The following is a 14,118-nucleotide window of genomic DNA, read 5'->3' as shown; positions in this document are numbered from 1 at the left end:
ACTGACTAGTCATAGACATGTAATGTAACATAGATCTTCTCACATCTAACATGTGGAACTTTTGTTCCCCTGGATTTTTAGGATTACTACAGAATGATGGTAAAGTAATCTCTTGACTTCTATGGAACTTTTGAACCACCTTGGGGAGATAAGCCGGGTCTGGTCTTAGAACAATTCTGTCATCAAAAACCTGAGTATAAGGAGGGCATATTGACAGGGCCTGTAAATCACTTACCCTACGTGCCGATGTTAAGGCTACTAGTAAAACTGTTTTAAGGGTAAGTAACTTAGGTGATAACTCCTGCAAAGGCTCAAAGGGCTGTTTAGTCAGGGCTTCTAAGACCAAATTTAGATCCCAAGGAGGGATTTTTGGGATAATGACCGGCCGAGATCTACTGCAAGATTTTATGAATCGTGAGACCCATCTATTTGAGGCAAGATTACAATTATATAGGGCCCCCAGGGCAGAAACCTGAACTTTAAGGGTGCTGGTTGCCAACCCAAGATGTAACCCTGCTTGCAGAAACTCTAAGATAGGACCTATAGGAGCCACCTCCCCCAATGGTTCACCCAGGAAGTCGAGGAATTTTTTCCATGTCCTACCATAGATCCTGGAGGTTATGGGTTTTCTGCTTTTCAACAGGGTGGAGATTAACCCTGGAGAGAATCCTTGGCGACTTAGTAACGCCCTCTCAAATTCCAGGCTGCGAGATGGAAGCCCTTCACCTGAGAGTGGGTCACTGGGCCCTGGGTTAGCAGGTCCGGAACCTCTGGCAGGATCCATGGGTCTGTTACCGACATCTGCCTTAGAAGGGAGAACCAAGGTCTCCTTGGCCAAAAAGGAGCTATGAAGATGATATTCGCCTGATCCTCTCTGATCTTCCGGATCACAGCTGGAATCATCACTATCGGGGGGAATGCGTAGGCCAGAGAAAACTTCCAAGGTATCAGTAGGGCATCTACTGCGAAGGGATGTTCTCTCGGATTTAAGGAGCAGAACCTCCTGACTTTTCTGTTGTGGGAGTTGGCGAACAAGTCTATCTCTGGTGTGCCCCAGGCTTGGACTATTTGTTGAAATATCTGGGGGTTTAATGACCATTCCCCCTGCTTTAAGCCTCTGCGACTCAGGAAGTCCGCTTGAGTGTTTTCTGTGCCTTTGATGTGCAATGCCGACAGAGATGACAGGTGTTGTTCTGCTAGTTGAAAGAGTATGTTTGATGCCTGCATGAGGCCTTTGGACCTCGTTCCCCCCTGATGATTGACATACGCCACCACTGCTCGATTGTCCGTCAGGATTCGAGTATGGCGACCCCGGAGTAAAGGAAGAAAATGTCTTAGGGATTTCTCCACTGCCCACAGCTCTTTTTCGTTTGATCCATAGTTCTTTTCTCGTATGGACCAGGTCCCTTGTACAGAGTGAGACCTCAGGTGAGCCCCCCAACCTGTACCACTTGCGTCGGTCGTGATAATGTCTATGACCGGATTTTGCCACCGGACCCCCATTGTCAGGTGGTTTCTCACAGTCCACCAAACTAGGGAATCCCTTACGCCCAGGGAGAGACATATATTTCCTTCTAAATGCCCTTTTAGTAGTCTTTGAGCTGAGAGAACTTCCCACTGTAGTTGTCTTAGGTGGAATTGTGCCCATTCTACTGCCGGAATACACGATGTTAACGAGCCTAGAAGGGACATTGCCTTTCTCAGAGTCATTGTCGGCTGGCGTATTGCTGTACTGGTCAGATTTATTATTTTGTCTACCTTGTTTTCTGGAAGAAGGCAGAGCTGACGTTCGGAGTCCAGTATTAACCCCAGGAAAGATTGTAATTTTACTGGCAGCAGTCTGGACTTGGGGATATTTATTATCCAACCCAGCTCCCTTAGAGTTGATGTTACCACTGATACTTGATGAGTGCAGTGGGACTCTGATCTTCCTATTACCAGGAAATCGTCCAGATATGGGACAATGACTACATCCCGGGACCGGAGGTATGACATAACCTCCACCATCACCTTGGTGAAAACCCTGGGAGCTGTAGACAGACCGAACGGAAGGGCTGTGTATTGATAATGTTTTATCTGGTTCTGGACATAGAGAGCTACTCTCAAATATTTCTGATATTCCGGATGTATTGGTATATGATAATACGCGTCTTTCAAGTCGATTACTGCCATGAAGCAGTGTTGGAAAAGGAGTTTTATGGTCGTATTTATAGACTCCATCTTGAAAGAGTAGTTCTCTATGGATTGGTTGAGTTTTCTCAAATTTATAATAGTTCTCCAAGAACCATCCGGTTTTTGGATCAAGAAGAGGGGGGAGTAAAATCCCTCTCTCTCCTCCCGAGCAGGAACCTCCTGAAGAACCCTTTTTTGGATGAGTCCCAAGACTTCGGTTTCTAGGGCAGATTGTTCCTGCAGAGACTTTCTTCGGGGAGTTATGATAAAGTTTCGTCTGGGTGGACAGGTGAATTTTATTTTGAGGCCGTCTCTGATGATATTTATGACCCAGGTACTGGGGGAGATGTTTACCCAGGCCGGAAAGAAGAGGGAGAGTCTTCCTCCCACTTCTGGCGTAATGTCATTGGGGGGATTTTTTGGCTGAAGTAGAGGGCCCTTTAAACATATAGCCTGAGCCTCTTTTATCCCTAAAGTCCCAGTTTTTCCTCTCCCCTGGGGGGCGACCTCTATTAAATCTTCTCCTCCGAAAAAAGGGTTTTTTGGACTCTTTAGGGATATTGGGAAAGCCTTTCTTTTTATCTCCTGCATGTTCCAGGATTTCTTCAAGCTTCTTCCCAAAGAGAAGTTGACCATCACATGGGATGGAGCACAGCTTGTGTTTAGATGGTAAATCCCCCGGACAACCTTTGAGCCAGAGGGCTCTTCTTGCCGCATTAGACAAGCTCGCTGCTCTGGCCGTTAGTCTTGCGGAATCTGCAGAAGAGTCTGCTAAAAAGGCTGCTGCTCCTTGCACTAAGGATATATTGGCAAGGATGTCGGTTCTGGGTACCTTGTCCCTTAGCTGATCCTCTATCTGCTGTAGCCAGACCATCAGAGCGCGGGCCGTACATGTTCCAGCGATTGCTGGCTTCAGGCCCCCCGCTGAGGCTTCCCAGATATGTCTGAGAAACCCATCTGCTTTTTTGTCAAGCGGGTCTTTAAGAACACCCGAGTCTTCTAATGGGAGGGATGATTTTTTTAAGCATTTGGCTACCGCTCCGTCAATTTTTGGGATCTTTTCCCAGGGTTCAGAGTCTTTATTCTCAAAGGGATATCTCCTTTTGGATGAAGAGGGCAAAGAACCCATTTTTTCAGGTCTTTTCCACTCTTTCTCGATTAATGCTTTTATTTTTGCATTAACTGGAAACGTGCGTTTCCTCCTCTCTTCTAAGCCACCAAACATGACATCCTCTAGTGACCTAGGTGTCTTCTCTTCTTTAAGGCCCATTGCAGACCTAACTGCTTTGACTAATTTGTCCACGTCCTCAGTGGGAAAGCATGGACGACCCCCTGAATCACTGTCCGAGGAGGAATCTGAAGAGTGGACCGAGGCTGGAGAAGTAGAGGGAGATCGGGATGTTTTATGACTCCCCTGTCTCTGAGAGGTATCCGACTCTGTAGATGCCTTACGGCTTCTCCCTCTTGGCTCGCTAAGGGCCAATTTCAAGGAGTCTTTAATTTCAGCCTGTATTATGGCTTTAAGGCTAGTGGCGAAATTAGGGGTTTCTTCTTGAATAGTCTTATTAATGCAGTCAGCACAGAGATCCTTCTGATACTGCACTGCAAGCGGGTTTTTACAAAGGGCACACTCTCGGTTCTTTGTTTTACCGGTAGCTTTCCTGGACCCCTAGTGATCAAAACAGAAAAATGGACCCTGTTACCATAAGGGATACATTCACGTAGATCACTCACCACCGCCGACAATCAAGGGTACCGATTTTGGAGGCTGGACAGATGCACGTGAAGCGTCCCTCCTGGACGCCGACGAATCTTGCCGGACGGAACGACCACTGTTTCTACCACTTGAGCGGCTGCTCCTGGTATGCTGGTGGCTCGGCAAGGCATCTGGTGAGAGCTCCTGCTGCTGTTGCTGTTGTGAAAGCGGCTGCTGCAGCTGCTCTTGTTGTCCTACTTCCATGGTGAAGTTTTTGGACATGAGCGCGTCTTCTGTGGTCTACCACCCTTTTATGGGGGGACCACTGCACTCCCCGCCTCTCCGGTGCCCAGTAATGGCCCCTCCCCCTCTCTGCCATGCCGCCGGAGTCTTCATTCACCGGCCGGCGTTTTCTTCATGGGCGCCGCCATCTTGGATCCGGCGCCTGCCTCCGACGCCACACGGGCACGCCCATTCCCAGCGTGCCTGGCGTGTGACGTCAGAAGAGCGACCCGGAAGCGGCCGCCGCGCCTGGACGCCGGCAGAGAGGGGAGGGCGGCGTGGCAGCCATGGAAGGAACCCGGTCCTCCAACCATGCTGCGCAACGCCCGCACGGACGCAGTGACCCGGGGGGACCTGCGGACGGCGCCTCCAGGACCCGAACCTCCGACGCACAGGCGCTGCCTGTTCTTCCACGCCGGGACGGGACCTGGGTAAGTTGAACCGCCGTGTTCAGTACAAGGGTCCCTGTCAGGACAGGAAACCCAACTGAAGCGAGGGAGAGGTACCGCCCTTTTATTTTCAGTAGGGTTTCCTGTCCTGACTGGGCGGATCCCCTCTCTCTCAGGTGTGCCGTCATGGGGGAAGGGAAAAAACGGAGTGTATACGGATGAAAAAAAAAAATCATCTCACTCTCCTAGATGAGAAGGCTTCCCCTGCCACATAGGCACAGCTCATTCAGTAAGACGTGCTAATATGAGTAGAGGGTGGGCTAGAGAAACCAGCGCTGTGCATCATAGAATGTGTAGTTCTAGGATCCGGAAGATGAGGAGGCAGGTAACGACACAACCGGGCAATGATCACCTGAAGAGTGACAAGAAGCAGTGAAGCACTGGGGAAAGCTAAAAAGAAACCCATGAGACACATCGGGGTGTGTTCTGCCTAATGATAATATGATTTCTAAAAAACGTTATTTGGCATCGGACATCTCCTTTAGGCTGTAATACGACACACAACCTTTAGAATGCAGTAGTGCTGTTTTCGGAAGAACGCAGCCATGTTTTTCTAACTCTGTTTAACCCATTTTAAGATTATGAAAGGCCCCTACCTGAATAATCACAACAGATTATTGTGTAGCCAAAATTCCTATCAATGCTAAGAGATAACCTGAAGAATAATACAGTATAATTTGTCTAGCTGTGAGGAAGACTTGTGTCTTCCGAGTCATGTGTCATGAAGAGGGCTTGTGTTATGCTGCAGAGCTGCGATCCATACTGCAGCATTACATGAGCTCATTCAGAGGACAGGGTCCAGATCACCAACCTTACAATGAGGTTCTTCGTGCTTACCATTATTATAGGACTGGAGAAACATCTGGATGATACTGAAGCTGCCACCTGTAAAATCCAGCAGCACATTTCCAATGCTCCAGCCCTCTGTGCTTTTCCGGCGGAAATTCATGTAAGCCTGAGGAATAAAACAAATGATTAGGAGTTGAGCAGAGTGGTTTGTACTACCCCGATACAACGGCCACATCGATAGTCACTGGCCGCCAATCCAGAGCCCTGCAAACCTCCTCCTGTCTGCCATCTCTGGCGCCTCTTCTGATTAGTAGACCTGGCACTATGCAAGCATGATGCCAAACCAAGCCAATAATCCGTAAACCATCATATCGGGGGCTTCTGTAATAACAGGGTACTAATGGCATCACTGCAGTCACTGAACAAGTGATCCTTACAATCCAATAAAGCCTACCCCAAAATGACGATCTGCCATTGACCAGGCTGTCGAGTTACTTAGTACTTGTAACTATAGGCACATTGACATGGGCGCACCTCCATAATATATATATATATATATATATATATATATATATATATATATATATATATATATATATATATATATATATATATATATATATATATATATATATGTATGTATGTATGTATGTATGTATGTATGTATGTATATATATATATATATATATATATATATATATATATATATATATACACATATACACATATACACACGTACCCATGTGTGTGTGTATATACTTATATATAGTTAGTGATAACAGCTGATTTCAGATGATCCAGCACCCAGAGATCATGTAATTTGTCAGTAAAGTGGCTTTTAGGCCAACATATTAGGACACCTATCTCTCCGCTAACTGCCCCATACACAAGAACATTTGGATGGGCAGAGCGTTCATAGGTTTCCAATGGGGAGAGTAGAGCAAGTGTCTTCCAGATACCTACATGATGGCTAGTCTCCTGGGAGAACATAAGCATTGGGTATTTAAATCCAACATGCCCGCTCGCTCTCTTCCGACAAGATCTGCCACAGTCAGCTTCTCTAGGAAGACCCATGCACATTAGATGATCATCCGGCTCCACCAAAATCAATGGGTTTGATCAACTTTAACCCAATGTGTTATGGGAGCCTTTTGGATAATAAGACTGATACTATTTTCAGAGATCCATGGATTTCTGAATGTAAAATTTGCCTTATCATAGTTCTTACAAAAATGGATGACAGTGATTTCGAAATCACATCTTGCCATTGATATATACACACATATATATACTCACATACTACATACTCAAGTAAAAGTTTTAAGAACTTGACACTGAACAATGCCCGGCTATTTTTTGTCATCTGCCCTGAGACTACCATCCCTATGGGTAACCTCTCTCCATATACCTTATTACTGGACAGCAATGTTACACTGGATCATTTGATCGGTAGGTTACCTGCGGAAAGTATTTCATCAGTGTGATCGCCAGTTTTATATAGGAGAAGCAGAATAGGAACTGGAGCCAGGTCACTTTTCCAGCCACGGCCACAAACAGCATGGAAAAGGCAAACAGCCAGGCAACGATCAGAACGATAACAGCCACCTTAGAGACCTTCTGGGCGCCTCTCTGCAAAAATCACAGAAGGATGGAATAAGAACGCCATTTGTGCAGAGCAATGTATTACATAGGGGAAGGATCATTATGTGTAGGAGCCATGGTTTAGTAGATAAAGCCTTCTTGTACACTTGTGTGGTGTCATGTACAGACCTTCTACAATGTAAGTCTATGGAGCATCAGAACTAGGCTGCACATACCTACATTGTAAAAGCGACTTTCGAGCCACATAAAACCCCTGTGTGATCTGGCAAGTCCGAATTTGCAGTTACATGAGTGAGTAGTGGACCGGCGCATCACTTGAAACCGGAGAAGAAGGCGATTGGTAAGTATTTAACTGCATTTATATTACGTTGCATACACATTAAGACAGGTTTAGAGAGGATTATATTTCTTGTGGGCGCTTCTTTAATAAAAAAAAAAAATGTTTGCAATCTCCAAGTGGCACCAATTAATTTCAGGCAACTACTTTGCAACAGGTGGGTGACACGGCCAGATCTCCAGTTATGTGGTGGTCTGACTGGGTCATCTCCTACACAGCATAAGGGCTGATGGGATGCACTACGCTGCCCACTAGCACTTACGCCACCACAATCCTTAGAGGTTTAGTTCATAGGGAATTCTACGAAGCTTAATGAAGATTACATATATTACAACCTTTTATGGGGCCAATGTGCGGACACTATAGGTGACGCAAGTATTTTCAGATTTATGGTAGCAATATGGAAAACAATACTTAGAAGGGGATTTTCTCTTTTAACAAAGTGGACCCCAAATCCTTGCAGACATGTAAAAAAAAAAAGCCAGAAAGTACTTACCCTCCCCTGGTCCAGTCCTGCCACTGCTCCAATCTCAATGTTTTGGCACCAACTAAGATGTCACGTCAACTGTCACGATATGGTATGAAATATCATAAGTTTGGTTTCTCTTGCTAGCTTACTGTGTGCACTGTGCCTGTTGGAGGCGTTGTAGCGACGGCGACATTGATAATTATTGTTCCTGCCTGAGTGGGAGTAGTTAAATCGCCTCGCTGTAGCGTGCCCAATAGCCAGTACATAGCAGGCAGCCTTTCTGGCGACTAATTACCCTAGGTGCAGTACCTAATCTGACCTGACAGTAAGGGGGGTGCCAGAGAGCTGCAAGGTTTAAGTAGAACTGTAAGCGGGATATTCATAGATCCCTGCAGTTCATGGTATATTGAAGAGCAGTGGGATACCTAAAATAAGCCCCTGCTGTAAACTAAGAGGTCAATAGCCTTGTGTGTGTTTCTTTTATCACATTGTAGCAGTGGAGGGATAACTAAGATAAGCCCCCAGCACATGTGATAGCCGTCTGTTGGCCTAGAGTCACCCCAATTCGTGACGTAGGGGTGACGGTCACGGTGTGAATCGTGACAAATTGGTGGCAGAGGTCAGGGGTTTCTGACATCAACACTGTGCATCACCACCAATCACTGAACTCAGCGGCTCTGCCGATGTAGATGGCGTAGGCGCTGAGCTCAGTGATTATTTGCAGTGGTCACGGGCAGCAGTCTTAATGGCTCTGCTGCACCAATGTCAACAAAGACAGTGGTGGTGGTGAGAGGCAATACTGCACTGGCAGGGAGAGAGCAATGCCGATCTTAGTATTTTTACACACAGGATGCCTGTATTATAAAACTGTAAACTTGGACAGCGTCTTGTCTGTCTGGTACATACTTGCAATCACCATGAAATAATTCTGGAGTATCTGATCTTAAAAATTCCTCTGTTATGCCGCCTGTAAACGTATGAATAAATTAATGACAGGTACCAATCTTTTTATCACTGGAGCATGTCTGCCACGGACAGCACGGACTCAGGGTGTAGGGTCACGCTATACTGGTGAACAATCTATTTGTCACACTTTTAGCCTGACTGGTGAGTCTCCCCACCTGCTTTCCCTTGACTGGTGGTCTGGAGATTGGCGCTGGAGCACATCCTATCCCCATGTAGTCATTTCATGCATGGAACATTTTTTTTTCCGAATCCTGGTTACTCTTTAGCCCCTTGGTTGTGTTAATTACAACAGTATATAACCAATGTTAACTTATTTGCTTTCAGATCGAGTTAGGCTGCATATAATCACATATTTATGATGCTGGACCTGCTCAAGTGTCTCATTAACATTTAACTGGACACTTGAAAATCAGTAATAACCAGTTGACAAAGGAATTTCGGCTAAAATTCATCTCCTACTTACGTCATAAATACAGCACTGAATTATTGTAACCAGTGTTAGGAGAACCGCGTGCAAGCTAAAGAATACATCGTTGGCATCCACCGGGATCACACCGTTGGGGTAGATCTGAAGAAACTGTTCCTGTAACAAATAAATACACATCTAGTATTGTGGATGTAATTGTACATGAGAAATGAAGGAACGGTACAGAACACGTACCCTGACAAACGGGATCCAGAATAGGCAGACGTTGAAAACGCTATATGCAATAAAGCCCGTCAGATTTAATGCCAAGAAGTCAAAGCTCAGGCCCACGACACTGAAAGAAGCAGAAAGACACAATACAATATTATATATATATATATATATATATATATATATATATATATATATATATATATATTATATATATACACATACACACACACCTGATCAGAGCCAAAGTTCCAGAGTATCACAGTGCTCAGCTCTTTGTTTCGATAGGACAATCACACTTCGAGTTTTTTTTTTCTTATTTTAATGGTGTAAAAAGATAAACAAATCAAAATTTTGAGAGAATTATTTTTTACTAAGGGTACCGTCTCACAGTAGCACTTTGGTCGCTACGACGGCACGATCCGTGACGTTCCAGCGTCGCTCCAATATCGCTCCAGCGTCGTAGACAGCGGTCACACTTGGCAATGCACGACGCTGGAGCGATAATTTCATGATGTATTTGCGATGTAGAAGCCGTTGGTTACTGTGCGCACATCGTATACAATCTTTGTTACACGATGCGATCATGCTGCCACAGCGGGACACTTGACGACGAAATAAAGTTTCAAACGATCTGCTACGACGTACGATTCTCAGCGGGGTCCCTGATCGCTGCTGCTTGTCAGACACTGCGATATCGTATGGATATCGCTGGAACGTCACGGATCGTACCGTCGTAGCAACCAAAGTGCCACTGTGTGACAGTACCCTAAGTGTGTCTCATTTTCCAAATCTGTAACATTTTCATTTTTTGGCTGATGGAGATGTGCAAGGGCTGATTTTTTGAGGGGTGAGACAACTTTTTTTTATTTTTTTTTTATACCATACCATTGGGATAGATATGACATTTTGATCGCTTGTTACAGCTTTTGTTGGGGTGTTGTAGCAACCCAAAAATAATGTAATTTTGGTGTTTTTGAAAAAAAAATATTTGTTTACGAATCAGGTTAATTATTTTTATGTTTTGATAGCTTGAACTTTTCTGAAAGAGACAATACCACATGTGTATTTTTTAAAAAATTATTATCTTTATTTTTAAATGGAGGAAAAGGGAGAAGATTTGAACCTTTATATTTTTTTTTATTTTATAACAACTTTTTTTTTTTTCACTTTCACTGTATGTATTAGTCCCCTTAAGGGACTTGACCTTGCAGTTGCCTGATCGAATGTACAATACACTGTAATACCACAGTATTGCTGCATAGAGTAAAGATCAGGGTCTCCTCTGAAGCCATGACACAGACTGGGTTCAATGGAGCTCCATAATGACAAACAAGCATGGGGGTCTTCAACAGACCCACAGCTGTTATAACAACCCATTGTCGTCCTGCCATCATGTAGAATTAAATGAAGTGCACCCATGCCGCCGCAGCCGCACAGATAACGGTTTGAGAGTTTGACAGCAGCATTTAACAGGTTAACAATCGTGAGTGGCGCTCCGCAAGACCCGCAATTGTTAGGGGCCAATCCTGGCTGCAGCACTCAGCCATCACCTGCTGAGTATAGGGTGAGCTCACCCATCAGCCCGCTCCACGCACACTCGTTACCGACTTGCGCCGTACATGTATTACGGATGTCGGTAGGTACAGGGTTAATCAACAAGAAAATGTAAAAAAATAAAAATAAAAAATCTTGGGTTTTACGCAGCGTCCATGCATGTGACACAGATACAAGCTTATGGGGCATACTTCAGTACAAGAGAGATAGACAGATTGTAAGTAGATCATCACCTTTTCCTTCTAAAGTTTGTAAAAACTTGTGGGTAGAAAGACACAGACCAGGCCAGGAAATATATCCAGCCAATAATCTGCTCGATGACTTCTACTGCCTGGCTGTGGATCACCAGGAACCGTATCCTTGGTCTGGAAACAAAAAGAAGTCATGAGGTTACATTGTTATTGACATGGGGGTGGGGGATCTGCGACTATAATGTTATTATAGGAGTTGTCTCATGATCGCTTTTCAGGGGCACACCACTCCTTTGCCTCCTGGTTTTCTGCTTGCTGGGGGTGGTGCACTACTGAAGACTGGCAGTATGGTTGCACAGCTGCCCGAACGGTGTCCTCTCCAATGGCGGCAGCTTTCCTCTGTAGCATTAGTGGATAGCAGCAATCTAATAGTCAACTTCAGAGCAGCGCTTACAAGCCCTAAAACACAGAGCTTGTAAGTGCTGCACTCTTTGCCTAGGAAATCATCCACCATACAATGCAGAGGTGGCCAGTAACTCAGCCAATCAGCAGTATGCTATAGAATTAAAAGCTGCTCATCTTTACAAGAAGTTTGCAGTTTTACCCTTTTAACAAGATGACAATGGCCCTTTAATATGGAGAGTGACACTATTTTTCAGGAAATAATTCTTATTTGGTAACAGCAAATTTATTTGCCCCCCAGATTTAGCTTTATGCAGTCAATAGCCCTCTGTGTCTGTACTGCTACATACTTAGGCAGTGAACTGGTTCATGCAGCTTTACATGAACACCCGAGCCTTACACTATGGCTGGTCCAAATAACTAAAGCAATTGTTACCATCCACCTCTCGTGTCTCCCCTTTTCCTCATAGTTTGTAAGCTTGCGAGCAGGGCCCTCATTCCTCCTGGTATCTGTTTTGAACTGTGATTTCTGTTATGCTGTGATGTCTATTGTCTGTACAAGTCCCCTCTATAAGTTGTAAAGCGCTGCGGAATATGTTGGCGCTATATAAATAAAATTATTATTATTAAAATTATTATTATTACCCAATGCAGGCCCTATTTACCAGTTCCAGGTATGGATGTCACCTATTCAGAGATCCGAACTTATAGACTAGTATCTTATTAGATATTTTTTTATGAAAATACTATAAGGGTGTACTTTGATAAGCCAACACGGGACGTTAAATGACTGCACATTTTTTTAATAGGTGCACTCACCTATTGGTGTGGGAATTATTGCTGTGCAGATAAGCGGTAACCTGCCCCACATCTTCTGCGATCGCCCCGAAAACAGAATGATCCGAATTTGCCAACAAGATAATCTAAAAAAAGATAAACGGAGAAAATGTAACCGAGATTTACACAGCAGCAAAATGTCCTTACATGGTAGTTTGGGATGGATACATTATAGGGTCACATACAGGACCGTATACACCATAGGAGCACATACGGGACCGGATACACCATAGGAGCACATACGGGGCCAGATACACCATAGGAGCACATATGGGACCGGATACATTATAGGAGCACATATGGGACCGGATACATTATAGGAGCACATATGGGACCGGATACATTATAGGGGCACATACGGGACCGGATACACCATAGGAGCACATATGGGACCGGATACATTATAGGAGCACATATGGGACCGGATACATTATAGGGGCACATACAGGACCGGATACATTATAGGGTGTGAGGCTGTGGCCTCTGATACAGCTAGGGGGTGGTTTGTTCTCCCCAGAATGTGCATGCAGACGGATAAAGTCCATTGGTGTGCATGAGAGTGATGGATTTCCGGTCCGGGTTTTCCATGTGGCTGAAAGCCACAGGATTGTGTGTGTTTAAAAACCCTGCAGTAAGGGGTATGGGTGTATCAGGCCGTGTCAGGTGTCTGGCCAGGCGACGTGTCAGTCTGGTGTTTGCTGGTCTGCAGAGTGCATGGAGGCCAGCAGTGCCAGCACCCAGGGCAGCTGAATAGCCTGGCACCCGCAGGGTACACAGAGATGCAAGTCGTCCATTGTACTGGTCTCGGATGTGGACAGTCCTGTGCCCGAAGGAGTCGGATGTGGACAGTCCTGTGCCCGGAGGTGGATGTCCTGTGTCAGAAAGAGGACTAGCATGTGCAACGATTGCAAACAGGTGGATATGGTGCCCGGCTGCTATCCGGAGGATATCCTGAACTGTGTACGACTGAGTAAAGAGTCTGTAAAGAGACTGATACAGCAATGCAGGACAAGCACGAGAACTAGTCAGAGGAGGGCTGGTGTATGTAGTGTCTGCAACATATGAGGCTGTGTGTATGGAGACGTATAAAGACTGTGAGATGGCGTGCGGTCGCCCAGGAAAACTGGACAAGGGAAGTCTGGCCTGTTTACGGACCGCAAATCTAAAGCCATGTGTTATGTATTGCTTTGAACTGGTGTAAACTGGTCACTGATAATATCCACTGAAGTTATATGCATTTATGTGAATTGGACTTTGAAGAAACACATTAAAAGAGACTTTTGTGTTTGAATTTGTGGGTCACTGCGTACGATGCTACTGCAGCTTTACAAGGGGCACATACGGGACCGGATACATTATAGGAGCACATATGGGACCGGATACACCATAGGAGCACATATGGGACCATATACACCGTAGGAGCACATACGGGACCGGATACACCATAGGAGCACATACGGGACCGGATACGCCATAGGAGCACATACGGGACCGGATACGCCATAGGAGCACATACGGGACCGGATACACCGTAGGAGCACATACGGGACCGGATACACCATAGGAGCACATACGGGACCGGATACGTCATAGGAGCATATATGGGACCATATACACCGTAGGAGCACATATGGGACCATATACACCGTAGGAGCACATACGGGACCGGATACACCGTAGGAGCACATACGGGACCGGATACACCGTAGGAGCACATACGGCACCGGATACA

The 14,118-nt window shown here is 45.4% G+C and overlaps 1 protein-coding gene across 2 annotated transcripts in view; it reads right to left on the bottom strand.

Moving 5' to 3' along the window:
* Window positions 1-14,118, bottom strand: part of CTNS (cystinosin, lysosomal cystine transporter) — a 30,383-nt gene that overhangs the window by 8,624 nt on the left and 7,641 nt on the right. For both annotated transcript variants that reach the window (XM_077294223.1, XM_077294225.1), the window contains exons 5-10: window positions 12,369-12,472; window positions 11,190-11,321; window positions 9,424-9,523; window positions 9,226-9,345; window positions 6,847-7,017; window positions 5,437-5,554 (exon numbers count right to left, since the gene is read on the bottom strand). In XM_077294223.1, coding sequence (XP_077150338.1) covers window positions 5,437-5,554; window positions 6,847-7,017; window positions 9,226-9,345; window positions 9,424-9,523; window positions 11,190-11,321; window positions 12,369-12,472 — 745 coding nt within the window. The remainder of the gene's footprint in view (window positions 1-5,436; window positions 5,555-6,846; window positions 7,018-9,225; window positions 9,346-9,423; window positions 9,524-11,189; window positions 11,322-12,368; window positions 12,473-14,118) is intronic.

Source organism: Ranitomeya variabilis, chromosome 3 (assembly GCF_051348905.1).
Source record: "Ranitomeya variabilis isolate aRanVar5 chromosome 3, aRanVar5.hap1, whole genome shotgun sequence".
NCBI classification, from domain to species: domain Eukaryota; kingdom Metazoa; phylum Chordata; class Amphibia; order Anura; family Dendrobatidae; genus Ranitomeya; species Ranitomeya variabilis.
Note: the sequence above shows the minus strand (reverse complement) of the source record. Positions and strands in the feature narration are given on the sequence as shown.